This window comes from Aegilops tauschii, chromosome 7, assembly GCF_002575655.3.
Source record: "Aegilops tauschii subsp. strangulata cultivar AL8/78 chromosome 7, Aet v6.0, whole genome shotgun sequence".
Lineage (NCBI taxonomy): Eukaryota > Viridiplantae > Streptophyta > Magnoliopsida > Poales > Poaceae > Aegilops > Aegilops tauschii.
The window spans coordinates 316130244-316142516 of record NC_053041.3 but is presented as its reverse complement, the minus strand read 5'-3'; the positions used below and the strand labels follow the sequence as shown (position 1 = coordinate 316142516).

At 43.1% G+C, this 12273-nt stretch overlaps 1 protein-coding gene across 2 annotated transcripts; it reads left to right on the top strand.

The window, feature by feature from the left end:
• Positions 1-3665: 3665 nt before the first annotated feature.
• On the top strand, positions 3666-10320 carry LOC109735794 (glucose-1-phosphate adenylyltransferase small subunit, chloroplastic/amyloplastic). 2 transcript variants are annotated; one of them, XM_020294994.4, is made up of 10 exons: positions 3666-3852; positions 5941-6237; positions 7147-7416; positions 7670-7849; positions 8033-8136; positions 8248-8359; positions 8569-8667; positions 8738-8857; positions 9684-9801; positions 10007-10320. In XM_020294994.4, the coding sequence occupies exons 1-9, from the start codon at positions 3730-3732 to the stop codon at positions 9798-9800; spliced, it is 1422 nt and encodes a 473-aa protein (XP_020150583.1). In that variant the 5' UTR covers positions 3666-3729; the 3' UTR covers position 9801; positions 10007-10320. The 2 variants fall into 2 exon arrangements, with proteins under 2 accessions (XP_020150583.1, XP_020150582.1); XM_020294993.4 differs by lacking the exon at positions 3666-3852 and adding an exon at positions 4476-4841.
• Positions 10321-12273: the final 1953 nt, after the last annotated feature.

The window sequence follows — 12273 nt, the reverse complement described above, 5'->3', positions numbered from 1 at the left end:
CAAGGCTCTGTAGCCACGAAAAACCAATCTAGATCCCGTTCCGGCACTCCGCCGGAGGGGGAAATCATCACCGGTGGCCATCTTCATCATCCCAGCGGCCACCATGATGAGGAGGGAGTAGTCCACCCTCGAGGCTGAGGTTTTTTACCAGTAGCTATGTGTTTAATCTCTCTCTATCTCTCTCTCTTTCTCTCTCGTGTTCTTGAGATGTCATGATCTTGATGTATTGTGGGCTTTGTTAATATAGTTGGATCATATGGTGTTTTCCCCCTCTCTATCTTGTTGTGAATTGAGTTTCCCCTTTGAGATTTCGTTTTATCGGATTGAATACTTTTATGGATTTGAGAACACTTGATGTATGTATTGCTATGAATACTCGTGGTGACAATGTGGTATCAAATTGATTCACTTGATATGTGTTTCGGCACTCAACTTGCGGATTCCCGAGGTGACATTGGGGTAATCTATGCATAGGGGTTGATGCACGTTCTCGTCTTTGTTTCTTCGGTAGAAATCTTGGGGCACTCTTTGAGGTTCTTTGTGTTGGATTGAGTATTATGAATCTGAAATTATTTGATGCATATCGTATAATCAACTCACGGATACTCGCAGTGACATTGGAGTATCTAGGTGACATTAGAGTTGGTTGATGTGTATCATATGGTGTTATTTTAGTACGAACTCTTGGTTACATCGATCGGAAAGAATAGCTTGGTGTTATTTTAGTACAAACTCTAGGATAGATTGATCGGAAAGAATAGCTTCGAGGTGGTTTCGTACCCGACAAACAATTTCTTCTTATGTTCTCCGCTAGATAAGAACTTTGGAGTGATTCTTCATCGCTCATTGAGGGATGGTTATATGATCCAATTAGATTAGCATTGTTGATAGATTGCACTAGCGGAAGTACGGACCCTAGGCCTCATTTTCAAGCATTGCAATACCATTTGTGCTTCGTTTTATCAATTGCTACCTTGTTGTTTTTTATTGTTACTATTACAAAAACCAATATCTACTATCATTACTACACTTGTATCATCATCTCTTCACCGAACTAGTTCACCTATACAATTTAGCATTGTATTTGGTGTGTTGGGGACACAAGAGACTTTTTCTTATTTGGTTGCAGGGTTGTTTGAGAGAGAACATCTTCATCCTACGCCTCCCACAGATTGATAAATCTTAGGTCATCCACTTGAGAGAAAATTGCTACTGTCCTACAAAACTCTACGCTTGGAGGCCCAACACGAGTCTAGAAGAATAAAGTTGCATAGTAGACATCAGCCAGGAAGCCGAAGACGGCTACACGGGGGCTCGCGTAGCCTGACGATGAATTCCAGTGTCGTATCTCCAACATGGCCTTCCGTTGGAGTCAGAGCGGCTGGGGGAGGCATGACCGAAGGACCACCGCATCCACCTCGGCCCCGAGCGCCTCGCCGGCCACGACCGCGTCCTGCAGCTCCGCCTTGCGCACTAGATCCTACGCCTGCGTCCCCAGTGGGGGCGGGAATACGGTGCCGAGAGGAGGCCCTCTTCGCCACCGCCGGAGCTCGAGTGTGTCCTCTTACCCTGACCATGGTGGGAGAAGAACACGAGAAGAAGGAGGAGAAGGTGCGTGGGTGAGCACTTCCATTCCCCCCGCGCTCTCTTTTATAGCAGAGCGTGGCATGGGGCTGGCTCCCCACCATCCTGAGGCAACCGCCCCACTCCTCTAATCCGGTTTATCCGTGTCACTGACGACGTCCAGATTCGTCGGCCACCCCTCTGTGCCAATCCATGGCACCATGCTTTCTGCCATGGCACTCATTCCCGCGCCCTGGGTGTCCGCCACCAATCCTATGCAATGCATGCAGTGCGCGTGGCGGAAATGGCAGGCGTGGTGGGTAAGGTGAAATGGCAGTTACCCCCGGATCGTCCGCATGCACTTCAATCAACTCCCCATGAACGTGGGTGTTCTCTGGCCCATTACATGGGTAGACCCACGTCGTTTCACGTCGCACGACTCGCGGGGAACCCGGGAATTGATTCAATTTCAGGTTAATGAAGAAGCAAAGAAGATCTCAGCGACCTGAATTCCACCGTGGCAAGGGCAGGTTGTCGGACTGTGCATTGTTTGGGGCCTACCCCAATGATGCCCGACAACACGTGTGGGCCAGGCCCAGGGGCTCCTGTTAGTGCAACAAACATCCACGTTTGCTGACTGGACTCATGCACAGGCATGCTGATGATCATACATTTAACACCAATGCATGACATAAAGTTAAGCCAGAGAAGCCGCTCTTCGTGAGATCAAGGAGAGCATTAAGAAGACCAAGACTAGCAGAAGGCAACCTTGGGAAGGCGTCCCTTGCCGGGCAGGAGAGCCTAGCCAGGTCGAGGCCGCACCTGAGGACAGGTCCAGATTCGCCCCGACAGGGTTGCCAAGACCAAAGCCCGCCAAACTCCCTTTCCGGGGAACCTTCACCGAGACACCACCGCTCCACCTCATCGCACCCAAGTCACTTATCAGTGCGGTGTCAAGGAACCAAGCAACCTGGTGGAACCTATCAGGCACGTGGCAGCATAAAAGAGAAGAGATCAGCTTTATTCACACCCGTCCAGGAGGCGTGTCAAGCTGATAAGAAGAGGCAGATAAGCGGCGCGGCGGGCTTGCCGGGCTTCACCCTCAGCACGACACCTAGCAGCACATTTAATGCACTTTGTCCTAACTGCCAGAGTTAGGTATGATAGCACTGCTAGCTATCTAATCACACCCAAATGACTGTTTTGCCACTATAGTCACACCTTAACCTATAAAAGGAGGCCCGAGGCAACCTAGCAAGGGGTTCGGACATTCGATCCCACAACACTTGTACGCTCACGTCACTCTCCCCGAGGCAACCTTGCCGGGCCAGAGCGCGTCGAGCCTTCATGTTCCCCCAAATCAATCCACCACCACCACAGCAGGAGTAGGGTTTTACGTTGCAAAGCGGCCCCGAACCTGGGTAAAAAGAGAGAGTCCATCGCTATGCTATCCCCTGCTGTTTCTGCTCTTTGTGCAACGTGGCCGTCCCCATGCCAAACCACAAAGGGGCACACATGCCTCATAGGTGATCGTGCTTCCACGCTGACACATCGGTAGTCATTAGCGAGGAGTAGCCTTTTTGTTTTCTGTTGTGGGCTAGCTGGATCCTTCCTTCAAGAGCTGTAAGCCGCTATGTAGGGTGGGCATCTTTGTCCTTTCTTTCATAAAAGTTGTACGCCATTTTTGGGTGTGTTCTCGAAAAAATGATCTATGTGTGCTTTCTGTATGACTAAACTTGCTGCCAATAAAGCGAAGAGCATATCTAGAACGCCAAGAACTTTACAACTTGTCACACAACAACTAATTTCGTCGCACACAGATATCCATGTGTGCTTTTTTATGTGGCTAAACTTGCTGCCAATAAAGCGAAGAGCATATGAAGAAAGCCAAAAACTTTATAGCTTGTCACATAACAATTAATTTCGTCGCACAAAGATATCCATGTGCCTTTTTGTATGTGGCTAAACTTGCTGCCAATAAAGCGAAGAGCATATCTAGAAAGTCAAAAACTTTACAGATTGTCACATAACAACTAATTTCGTCGCATAAGGATATCCATGTGCACCTTTTTATACGTGCATATACTTCCTTCACCTATAAATTAGAGAACAGTTTGCTCACACATCACTCAATATCTATATACTTTCATTGTTTGTCCCTCGGCAATGGATATGCCTTTGGCATCTAAAACCTTCCCCTCGCCCTCCCCTTCCAAGCGTGAACAATGCAACGTTGATGGCCATAAGAGCTCATCGAAGCATGCAGATCTCAATCCACATGCTAATGATGTAAGTAGTAACTATCTTAACCATGATTTTCATTTTCTATTCCAGCTTCGAGTTTCATATGCAGTAATATTATTTCTATAAAGTTCTAAGAAAGGCTTCTTTAGGGCAGCTTCGAGCATAATTAGAAGATTTTCCACAAGAGCCTGCATTGAATTAAGCAGTATGTTATTAGCTATGTGTGCACCTCACTTGTATGGAAAAAGGACTAAAAGTTGATTCTACAATGCTATTTTTTCTTAATGCTTCCTCTTATATATTACTTTTGTCCTAAAATTTTTGTCTTAATTTGTTTAGATACAGATGTATCTAATACTAAAACGTAACTAGATACATTCGTATCTTAAATAAGTCTATGACAAAAGTTTCGGAAGGGAGAAAGTATGTGCTAGCCCGTCAAGTAGCAAAAATCCAAGTGACAAGATAATTAAGAGGAGATTTTATTTTACAAGTGATATGTCCAAAATCATCGTGGTCATGTCCTACCCCAAGGAGATCATTCCAAAAGTGACCTGCTGACAATCTCACTCACTTTCTCTCCCTCTCACTCCCACGCAGCGCGCTCTCTCTCTCTCTCTCTCCAAAAGAAAAATGGGAAAAAACTGAAAATGGAAAGATCTTGCGAAAAGATTAGTTAAATTTACTCAGCCACACTGCACCACTCGGTGTCAGGCGTATCTCTCTCCCTTCCCCCTCGTGATCTCTCGCCACGGGAGCCCCGTGACTCGAGCTCGTCATTCACCTCAATGGCGATGGCCGCGGCCGCCTCCCCCTCCAAGATCCTGATCCCCCCGCACCGAGCCTCCGCCGCGACCGCTGCCGCGTCCACCTCCTGCGACTCCCTCCGCCTCCTCTGCGCGCCGCGAGGACGGCGCCAGCGCCCGCGCGGGTTGGTCGCGCGTCCGGCTCCGCGGCGGCCCTTCTTCTTCTCCCCACGTGCCGTGTCAGACTCCAAGAGCTCCCAGACCTGTCTCGACCCCGACGCAAGCACGGTACGTCGCCTCGCCTAGCATAGGTGCGCAAATGCGGCGCTTGCCGCCTAGTCTTGTCTCGCCGCCCTGATCCATTGCGTCCGTATCTTTCCGGATGAGAATTTGATACATGCGGGAAATTATTGCCTCGGTAATTTAGATGCGCAAATGTGATTCACGCCTTGTGTTCTCATGTGGACATTTATTAGAGATGATCAAAAAATACTACTCTACTTTGCTAGCGCATAGCAGGAGCTTTCTGGCGACTAATCATGTGGACATATTCATTGGCTCCAATTGTTTATTTTTACTAGATTTCAGTAAATGTGGCAACTGTGGACGTTTGTTGAACAGTCCTACTTAATCAATAGGTGTGGGTGTGAGCCCCATAAGAAATTCATAAAGAAGATGGCATGATCCATGGCATGTGGCTCTTAAAGACTATACTTGGCAATCAGATCAAGTTCTTGGATTTTTCTTTTTAACTTGTTCAGTTTTCTTCTTTGAGTTCTGCTTCAGTACACCCCTTCAGAAAACATTACGATTTCGGATGTGGTGGAGATTAAAACTTGCCCTTTCATTTTAATTAAAAAGGGCAGTAGAGTCTATTCCACGTGGTGCAAATCAATGGTGGTTGCCTCTCTTCCTCACAAACCGTTCTGACATCAACACAACTAAACAAAGTAATACAACCAGACGAGTTTTAGGCGATGATAGATTGGGGTCTTCTGTGCTGATGGAAGACTCTAATTGATGTGAAAAAGTTATGCACAACAGGAAGAACTTGGATCATGTCTCAGCTGCAATGCTGATTGAGACATCTGACGTCCGATTAAACCCATATTCGAAAAAAAAAACTGAACATAAGTTTCAGCTTGATTGGTAAATAAAAGGTCAGAACTATTCACCAGCCAGCCGGCCATTATCTACAAAAGATTGCTAGATATTGTAGCTCCAATTTATTGGATAAACTTGTTGCCCCATGTTGCATTCGTTCCATGATCTCTTTTGGTGATAAACAAGCTGAACTCAATGCCAACCGCCTGGAACACTTGTTTCTTCGTTCTTTGTTTGATTTACTTTGCAATAGGCAATTGATGAGTTTCTGCTGTTTGTGCAGAGTGTTCTCGGAATTATTCTTGGAGGTGGTGCAGGGACTAGATTGTATCCCCTGACGAAGAAGCGTGCGAAGCCTGCAGTGCCATTGGGTGCCAACTACAGGCTTATTGATATTCCTGTCAGTAATTGTCTGAACAGCAACATATCAAAGATCTATGTGCTCACGCAGTTCAACTCAGCTTCTCTTAATCGTCATCTCTCACGAGCCTATGGGAGCAACATTGGAGGTTACAAGAATGAAGGATTTGTTGAAGTCCTTGCTGCACAGCAGAGCCCAGATAACCCTGACTGGTTTCAGGTATCTCATTCATTGTTATTTAAGTGTTTTTGTTTAATCTGAAATGCGAGATTCATCTACTGATGATCATAATTTGTCTCATGTTAGCATTTAGAAGAAGGCAAAATCTATAATTCCTTCATAAGTACGCATGATTGTATCATTTCACCACGAATGAATTTCACTAAGCCCTCTGTGGAAATCCCAGGGCCAGCCTTTCAAGATCCAGAATAAAAAAGAAACAAACTGTTCCAAGGCGTCATCAGTATTCCTTTTTACAAAACCTTGATATAGATTATAAGAATTGTTAGTTGAATACTACCCTAATAGTTCTCTATTTATTTTTTCTTGATAGCATGCTATCACAAGACAGTTTTAAGCTCAAGTAGAGATGCTCAGAAATTTTCACAAATTGATTTTAACAGTGTTTCTGTATTATACGAATCTGTTTTGTGTACCAGGATCTGGTCCTGAACAAGTTCACTAGTTACGAATTTAGAATTAGTATACGTGAATGGTTAGTGATGTAACTTTGATTTTGATTCTTATGAGCATTAGCCAGTCATCATCATTTATAAGTAAACATAGCGGATCAAACTATGTTTCATACTTTCATATGTTTGCCGTTATAACATACTATTCATCATAGTTTTTGGTTTAGATTGTGAGTGTTATACCACACAGCTACATGCAGTTTCTGCTAGTTTATGTCAAACCAGTACCCTACAGCGTTTTTCTAGATAATAAGAACCAAAGTCATGTCCGTGAGGACTTGAACCTGGGTGGCTGGGCTGTAGATCCACTCCCCTAACAAAGTGAGCTCTGCTCACTTCTTGATGATCATAAGCCTTTCTTATCAACATAAAGTGTTTCTAGGATCCCATGCAAGCTTTTGCAGGGTATTCACTTTGTCTTATCATCTTATCTCAGGGTACTGCAGATGCTGTAAGGCAGTACTTGTGGCTATTCGAGGAGCATAATGTTATGGAGTATCTAATTCTTGCCGGAGATCACCTGTACCGAATGGACTATGAAAAGTTTATTCAGGCACACAGAGAAACAGATGCTGATATTACTGTTGCTGCGTTGCCCATGGATGAGGAACGTGCAACTGCATTTGGCCTTATGAAAATCGATGAAGAAGGGAGGATAATTGAATTCGCAGAGAAACCAAAAGGAGAACAGTTGAAAGCTATGATGGTACACTGACGCTGTGCCTTTCTAACTAATTTCAGATATACAGTTGTGAACCATCATTCATTACACCACAAAATCTCTTCTGTTGAATGCATTTACACCACGTTGCTGCCTGTTTTGATCTTGTAATGGTACACTGACGCTGTGCCTTTCTAACTAATTTCAGATATACAGTTGTGAACCATCATTTATTACACCAAAAAGCTCTTCTGTTGAATGCATTTACACCATGTTGCTGCCTGTTTTGATCTTGTAGGTTGATACGACCATACTTGGCCTTGATGATGCGAGGGCAAAGGAAATGCCTTATATTGCTAGCATGGGTATCTATGTTATTAGCAAACATGTGATGCTTCAGCTTCTCCGTGAGCAATTTCCTGGAGCTAATGACTTTGGAAGTGAGGTTATTCCTGGTGCAACTAGCACTGGCATGAGGGTATGCAAAGCTCATTGAGTTAGTAGTTTCCTTTCGCTGCTTCTGCTTTTATGATTTGAATCATTTTAGCTTCACAGAAACTGTCAAGTCATATGTTTATCGTAAGAAAGGGGATTTGCAGTTCCATTGGCATTCATAGTTGTGATATGTGCTTCTTAAGAGTTTTGTTATTGTTGCCGACAGGTACAAGCATACCTATACGATGGTTACTGGGAAGATATTGGTACAATCGAGGCATTCTATAATGCAAATTTGGGAATTACCAAAAAGCCAATACCCGATTTCAGGTGTGCTTTCACTTTTTGCCTTGTTGTGGACAAAAATAATGAAATTTCATGCATGTAAAGTGTTAGAATTGTCCCCTGTTGATTTATTGTATACGTTCAATTTGAATGCAGTTTCTATGACCGTTCTGCTCCCATTTACACACAACCTCGACACTTGCCTCCTTCAAAGGTTCTTGATGCTGATGTGACAGACAGTGTTATTGGTGAAGGATGTGTTATTAAAGTAAGTAGCCTTTTTCAGTTGGCTCTCGGTATGCTAACCTTCTTCAGGTGTTTCATTTCATGCTAACGAACTTTAAGCTTTTAAAGACATATTTCAAAACCATCTATACTTATTTATGGGCTGTGATTGTTATATCTTCTCTCAAGTGATTTTTTATGCTGTATGTAATAACGGCTTCTATGTTCCCTCTGCCTTTGCTGTCCACGTAGAACTGCAAGATACACCATTCAGTAGTTGGACTCCGGTCCTGCATATCTGAAGGGGCAATAATAGAGGACACATTGCTAATGGGTGCGGACTACTATGAGGTAAAATCAAACAGGTGTAATATGCTTCTGGCAAAGTGATGTACTCACCCTTTCTTTTCTTGTTCAACAGACTGAAGCTGATAAGAAACTCCTTGCTGAAAAAGGTGGCATTCCCATTGGTATTGGAAAGAATTCACACATCAAAAGAGCAATAATTGACAAGAATGCTCGTATTGGAGATAACGTGATGGTATGCCATATTAATATACTGATGGTTAAGCATCTATTGGTTTCTCTTTTTTTTTCCACTGCAACACTGTCATACTGAATATGTAACTCGAACATAACTTTTCTCATGGTAATGTCCAAAATGTAACCATTATATAACAAGCTTTAGGCCTTGCCTAGTTCATAGGAAAAGTGAAAAAAAAATGTAAGAATAGGAAATTTTCTTTTAGCAACACTGTTCAATCGTTTTGTTCAAAGGAAAAGTGGAGGAATGTTCCTTTGATCACATTTTGAAAAGAAAATAGCAGGAATTTTATAATCTACTTGACTTCCATCCTAGTTATCGTTCTTCATGTGCTTTGAGTTTGATTTGACTGTCTTTAGCGGATGGTTAAGACGTCCTGATAATGTCAAGGGAGGTTGGGGTAGACCAAACTTGACATGAGAGGAGTCTCTAAAGAGTGATCTTAAGAACTGGAATATCACCAAAGATTTAGCCATGGACAGGGGTGCGAGTAAGTTAGTTGTCCACTGCCAGAACCATGACTTGGTTTCGATATCTTATGGATTTCAACTCTAGCCTACCCCGACTCGTTTGGGACTGAAAGGCTTTGCTGTTGTTGTCCTATGTTCTATTCCTTAGAACAAGACTTATATTAGTGTGAAAAGTTGTTTTGCACTTGCATTCCTATCCTATTTTTTGCCATTGTTCTTCTTCTATTCCTACGTTTTAATAATCCTGTGAACCAACCAAACATATCATATATTGTATATCCATTTCCTTCAACATGATATCACGCACTGTGAGTTGTTTTTGGTAGTGATCTGGACTCGTTGGTATATTGTAGATAATCAATGTTGACAATGTTCAAGAAGCGGCAAGGGAGACAGATGGATACTTCATCAAAAGTGGCATTGTAACTGTGATCAAGGATGCTTTACTCCCTAGTGGAACAGTCATATGAAGTAAGTTGTCTCATCATACACACCTCGGTGTCTGCAATCAGTAATGTTTTGCTTCAGAACTATGAACATGTTGTAAACCAAACATGATGCAAATGCAGCAATACAGTTGGTACATACAAACCATGCACTGGTATCCTATACATTCACTTCGAGATTTTTAGCACTCTTCTTGTAAGTAGTTGACTCTGTTTGGGTTGCCCTGCAGGCAGGTGTGAAATGTGTGCCAAGGGACAGGGCTACTTGCATCAGTCTGGAATCAACCAACGAGGCCGCGAAGAGATCATAAGAGCAATAAAAACGAGTGCCATGCAAGGCACTTCTCCACCCTTTTTCTCCCTTGATGTATTAGGAACTGTGATGTACAAGCAACTGTGATGCACTTAGGCGAAGTGCCCCTGGATCCAACTTTCTCTTTGCTTGTAGTTGATTTCCAGCAGACCATGCTATTTGTTGTATGGTTCATGTAAAACCTTGCGTTGCTTTATATATAATGGGCCGAAAGCCTATTTCGTGATTGTAGGATCAGGTATCGAACGGGGTGAATGGGAGATTCCACAAATTCTTCGGAAAAACATGTGTTCACCTAATATAAGTCTGGTTGGAGGGGTCAGGATTAAACTGAGAAGACCAAGTATTCACCCTATTTACCTTGAGTTAAAGTCTTTGAGACATCGCCTAATCACTTGTGATATATCTTCAAGGTAATCTCTTTGACACTCAGAGACATGTTCTTCGGCAATCCACAACTATTTTTGGACGCTTTTGAATAGATAACCGTCTAGTGAATGCACAGTCCACAAGCGTAATAGGGTGAAGACAAGTCGTCTAGTGGATGCACAGTCCACAAGTGTAATAGGGTGAAGACAAGTTTATGCATAGTCCACAAGTGTAATAGGGTGAAGACAAGTTCTTTGGTGAAGCTCAATCACTTAGCAGATTTTAGGCTGTAGGGTTTCTCCTCCCAGAATTCTCTCAATCTCCCCGGGAGGATGGGTTGCTCAGGCGAATTAATTCTCTCACGGAGCAGTCAACCATCAAAGGTTGAAGTGGGTGGCCATTTATGGCTGAGAGCAATCCTGAGGGCTGATATGACCGTTTGACGTGGTGGCCAGCCAACTGCCAACGTACACGCAACATGTAGTATGCCACACGTCACGAAATGGTCGGATTTCGAACGCAACCAATGACTTGACTTGCGGAACAAGTCAGTCGACTCAACTGGCGAGGACTTTCTCTTCGACGTACCGAAGAATATCACCTTGGGCACCGAAGAAAAACTATCCGTTCAAAAGAGATATCCAAGTCTTCGCTCAAAAAAATACATTTGGATTATCGAAGACCTCAATCTCAACTTTCGCTTAGACCCCCTAATAGTACCCCCTAATAGTACGATTTGTCCTATGACTCAAATAGAAGAAAATTAAACTAGAAAAACAAAGTCTTCACTACACTTCGTATTCCTTGCAACGAGTTGATTGTTCCTCGAAGAAGCATTCCAAAGATATTCATTGCCACCAGAATTTTTAGGGGGTCATAACTCTCATATTAAACCTAATCCTAAGGACTTTCACCTTGTATACTCACAAACACATTAGTCCTTAACTACTTTGTCATCAATAAACCAAAACCCTCTAGGGGGCACTATATACACTTACAATCTCCTCCATTTTGGAAGATTGATGACAATACCAGTTAAAGCTTCGAGCGAGGAAAAATTAAATTAAAAGTAAAAGAAGGAGGATTCTAAATTCAAAGACATAGAGATAGCTCCCACTGAAGATGTGCATATTGAAGAATTTGCTTTGGAATGCAAATGCACATGAAGTGTTGAAACCGTGGAGATCCTCTGTCTTGAAATTTGAGGGCATGCATTACATATAAGATAAACTTGAGAGGAATAATAAAATGCATACAACAACGATCTCTCAGGAATAACCATATGCATATAAGATAGCAGTTTAAACATGCACGAGGAATAACTTGTTTAATGGTTATATATTAGCACAACATAAAGAGTTTACAATGCGTTAAGAGATAAATCAAAGTAGCAAGTGTCGTAAACCCGAGGCAAAACCCGCCAAAGGAACCATGAAGCTATTAACACATTGATCTCTCCACCTTTGTAAGCATGTGACCAAATAGGTTGAGAAACAAATGGCAATCTACTCATCCGACCCACTCGAGGAAGATGCCAATGAAGAATCTGAAACAAGAAAGAAGTTGAAGTCATGAGAGCGGTCGCGGTAGCTTCTTGGTCTATGACAGAAGTTGGACCAAATGGAGCATCTTGGTATTGAGTAACTGGATCAAAAAACGTCGAGATAGCAGTGCCATTGAGGACAATGTCATTAGGACCATGATCCCATCAGAAGAGCTTGACCGAGTGACTGATGGTAAGATATCATGCATCCACATGACCGAGTGTGCTACCAATAGAGAACCTAACTCTATGTTGTTACATTGTTGACCTTG